General features: G+C 32.2%; 1 protein-coding gene across 1 annotated transcript; it reads left to right on the top strand.

Moving 5' to 3' along the window:
* The first annotated feature begins 1887 nt into the window (after positions 1–1887).
* On the top strand, positions 1888–4011 carry LOC105766236 (photosystem II 10 kDa polypeptide, chloroplastic). Its single transcript, XM_012585612.2, has 5 exons — positions 1888–2144; positions 3121–3179; positions 3369–3424; positions 3567–3619; positions 3716–4011. Exons 1-5 carry the CDS (start codon positions 1988–1990, stop codon positions 3808–3810), a joined length of 420 nt encoding a protein of 139 aa, XP_012441066.1. The 5' UTR covers positions 1888–1987; the 3' UTR covers positions 3811–4011.
* Positions 4012–4224: the final 213 nt, after the last annotated feature.

Genomic DNA, 4224 nt, shown 5'->3' with positions numbered 1-4224 from the left:
TTGGCAAAGTTGATGTTTTCTGTAGGAGAAAATGATAGATGGCGGTGGAATATTGACTTGATCCGTTTGATTGGGAGGTTAATCAATGGAATGACTTCTAACGGTGTGTTGCAAAGTTACTCCTTGAGTAAAGCGGAGTGTGATGGAGTGAGTTGGGTTGAAATTAGTTACAAGAGTTATACCATTAAATCTTTTATTGCCATGTCAAATGAGGGTTGTTGGGCTAGAGTTGGATCGTGGAAACAGACGTAGACCAATTTGGCTCCATTTAAAGTCAATATTTTTGTGTGATTAACTAGGGTGCGGTAAAAGTAATATGAGTATTATTGTACTAAGTTTACTTGTTTTATTTTGAAATTGGTAAATTAGTCTTTATATATTCAATCAAATAGTAAATTAGTTCTTTTTATTAAAAATCGCATCTATTTCTACAGTTGAAAATTAACATGCATGACAGAATAACTATACAATTACATATAACATGTCACGTATATCTCATTCTGATGTACATGGACTAATTTTTAGTTGCAAAAATAGATAAAACTTTAAACAAAATAACTAGTTTACTCTTTAATTTTAGCAGAGAAAATAAAATTTAATCTAGCTATTAGTGTAGACACCTTTACGGTACTTTAACCATTAGGGTGTATTAATTGGGGATAAGACGGGTTGTTCTTACTGTAGTAATGCATCATTTTTCTCTTTAGTTTTTTTCACGTGGTGCTATATATGAGGCAGAAGTGTTGCTTGTTTTGGCAGGTTGCATTGGTTGTGCCTCCTAATCCTCTTATTCTTTTCAAGCATGGCAATGTGCCTTAGCACCCAATGATTCAATTGGGTATTGTTATATAGGGACGATATTCTCTACAATAAAAAAGAGTTTTGATAAATCCCAAGTTCTTGATTTGTGTAAGCAGAGGTTGGCTTGGTGGGTTAATAATCGTTAGTGCAAAATGGAATGAGGCAAGTCGTTGAGGATGCCTGTGTTATCTTTGTTGGTTCAATTTGGAGATATACAAAATAAAATGATTGTGGAGTGTGGTGATAATAGTGATGTTGTTGAATGGTTGCGTAAAATCAAAGCTCCAGGCATCAGGTCAAATGAATGTAGTGTTGTCCATGTTCCAACAAGTGTAAATACTACAGCAGATTGACTCGCAAAAGGATGAGCTATGAAGATTAATTCTGATGCTATATAGTATTTGTGTATATTTGGCTATATAATGTGTTTTCTGGTGGCTTTGGATGCTAGGCTGTTAGTTTTGGTTATTTCATCTGCTGGATGGTTTATTTTGCTCTAACCATGCTGTTGCCCTGTCCTGTGTTGAAGTAGGTTGAAGGCTGTTTTGATTTTCTCTTGTTGATTTGGGCAACCTTAGTTGTCCTGTTACTTTTATTTTGCACATTTTCGTATATTATGACTATTAAAAATTTATTTTCATCTATTTAAAATTCACTTGGACTGTCACTTGGACTGCTGTTAGGAGTAACGGAGTTTACCGATAAAATTATAATGTAACTGAATAAAACATAACATTTTAAATATAAGTGATTAAAATATAATTTGAGATAAATAAAAGAGGCTATTTTTACAGTTTACCCTTTGATTTATATAAATATATGTAAAGAAAAAAAACCCTGAGCCTTAGACTTAGATTGTGGTGCCAGAATAATCTGAATATACGTACACCAAAGAAAAAAATCTGAAGAAGTTGTGAAGACAAAATAAGGAAATAATACAAGTGGACGTGGCAACAAATGGTAAAGGGGTTGAGCCAATGAAATCGTGTTAATCCTGATAATGTTGTCAGCTTGTGGACATTCATATCCAGATATCAACCACATATGCATCTCCGCGTGTCAACACCACAAACACTATCTTCAGATTCTCTATCCTATTATTATCTTCATTTACATATAGAAAGCACAGGCAAACCCACTGTTTTAGAGTTGCAGAAGAACTAATTCCCCAAAATTTGTTTCAGTAATGGCTGCCTCAGTTATGGCTTCTTCAGTTACCCTCAAGCCTTCATTCAATGTTGAGAAACCTGGTGTAAGAGGGGTTCCTTCCCTTGCTAGGTCCCCTTCTTCTTTCAAGGTTGAAGCCAGTGGTGGCAAGAAGATCAAGACCGACAAGCCTTACGGTATTTATTGCAGCTTTTTTTTTTTTTCGATCTGAAGTTATGGAAATTAGATCTTGAGCATTGAATAACAAATCCAATATGACAAATAGGATTTGTTTATAAAGAGTGATGATGATCCTTAGCGTGTCAAATTTTAACTAGAATTTTTACTATTAGTTAATTTTAGACGGAACCGATCATCCTATATATAAATTAGCTTAGGATATGTCTGACCGGAACTACATAGAGAATAATGTTATATTGGGTAAACTAATTTATATATTGGTCATTTAACTTTAAAAATTATAAAATAATTACTGAATTATCTGAAAATTTTATTTAAGTCATTTAACTATTAAAATTAATATTATATGGTTATTTTTTAACCGTTTGTATTAATCAAAAGCTCTATTTCTTTCTTTCTGTTTTTTTCTATAATTTAATTTTTTCATAAAATATCTTTAAATATCATGAATCTATAAATCAAAATTTAAACCGTTTTCTTTACGTAAATCACGATCTCATTTAGAAAGGTGTCAAACTTTAAAATATAAGCCTCTTTACAAAAGTAACAATTAAGGATTGATGATATATATATATTTGAAAGTTATTCAAGTTTAATTTAAAAAGAATATAAAATTTTAACAACTTCGGTTAGCGAACATCTTGAGTTTAAGTATTTTAGTACTTAAATTTGAGTAACTTATAAGCATAATCAACTTTTTTTTACAATTCCTAAATTATAAACACACTTCATCCAACATTTAATTCATTTGAATCAACAACTTCCAAATTATGCAAAAACCAACTGTTCCAACTAAACTAATAACATGAGATTCTAAGTTTATTGTTTTACTATATAAATGGAGTCAACCGACCCAAACTTATTTTGAATTGGACTTGAATTGAAATTACAGTCTGTCAAATTTAAGCTCAATCTTATTATGAAATGATTTAACTATAAATTTTTAATATTGGATCGTGAATGCTTTCATAGGAATCAATGGTGGTATGAGCTTGAGGGATGGTGTTGATGCCTCTGGAAGGAAGGGTAAGGTTGGTATCTTTTACATTTCTTTGTTTTCCTTTCTAGCTTCATTCTGACAAAAAAACAGTTCAAAAAACATACGAATAAATTCAAAATTTATTGTTTTTCCTTATATTTTTGCACAATTTTTTTGATAATAATTTATATTGTGTATATCTAGATTGAAGTTGAGAATTTCTCCTTGAAATTTGATGTAGGGAAAGGGTGTTTACCAATATGTTGACAAATATGGTGCTAACGTCGATGGGTACAGGTAATGGTCTTAGAGAATTTATTGGTTTACAAGTTAAGAGACTTAACGGTACATGTAAATTGATTTCGTTTTCTTTTATAAGCTATGGTTACCAGTTGAACTGCAGTCCTAATATAATTTTTTTGTGATGATTGAAACACAGTCCTATCTACAACACCAACGACTGGTCTCCCAGTGGTGATGTTTATGTTGGCGGTAAGTGTATATTAAAACAACTCAACTTTGGTTTATATATTAAAAACACTAAATTTGGTAAATATGTGATTTAATTTTAAACATGGTCGCATGCAGGTACTACCGGATTGGCAATCTGGGCGGTTACCCTAGCTGGAATTCTTGCCGGTGGTGCACTTCTTGTTTACAATACAAGTGCTTTGGCACAGTAGATGTCTCTAAAGTGATCCTTGCACTTGGTTGCATTATAGGCTGTCCGATGTAATTGTTGTAATCAAAGAACCATCCAACAACTACTTTGCATATCTTTATGTAGAATATTTTGCCTTGGACTGAATTGAGACCTTTGTATTATAACTTATTAATGTGCTTTGTTTTGTTCTTTAAAAAAACAAAAACAAAATTGGCTGAAATATCTTTGTGCACGTCAGGAATATGATATATAACTAACATGGAGAAGGTAACTATGTCTAGTGCATAATAACTAGTAGTTTAAAAGAAAAATGGAAAGACATCAAATTCAACTCTCACCTCCACAATTGGAGGAAAAAAAAAATCTTACACTGGGGTCGAGGTTGGGAGAATGGCATCATTGGATTCTGCTGCTCCTCCACTGCTCTATCCAC

Source organism: Gossypium raimondii, chromosome 5 (genome assembly GCF_025698545.1).
Source record: "Gossypium raimondii isolate GPD5lz chromosome 5, ASM2569854v1, whole genome shotgun sequence".
In the NCBI taxonomy this organism is placed as follows: domain Eukaryota; kingdom Viridiplantae; phylum Streptophyta; class Magnoliopsida; order Malvales; family Malvaceae; genus Gossypium; species Gossypium raimondii.
This window is presented reverse-complemented; position numbering and strand designations above follow the sequence as displayed.

What these genes read in the sequence shown, in the direction of transcription:
- LOC105766236 (XM_012585612.2), top strand. Translation starts at nt 1,988, where the DNA reads ATGGCTGCCTCAGTTATGGCTTCTTCAGTTACCCTCAAGCCTTCATTC. An exon ending in GCTAACGTCGATGGGTACAG is followed by an intron (nt 3,425 to 3,566) that starts GTAATGGTCTTA and finishes ATTGAAACACAG; the next exon opens with TCCTATCTACAACACCAACG. An exon ending in TGGTGATGTTTATGTTGGCG is followed by an intron (nt 3,620 to 3,715) that starts GTAAGTGTATAT and finishes GGTCGCATGCAG; the next exon opens with GTACTACCGGATTGGCAATC.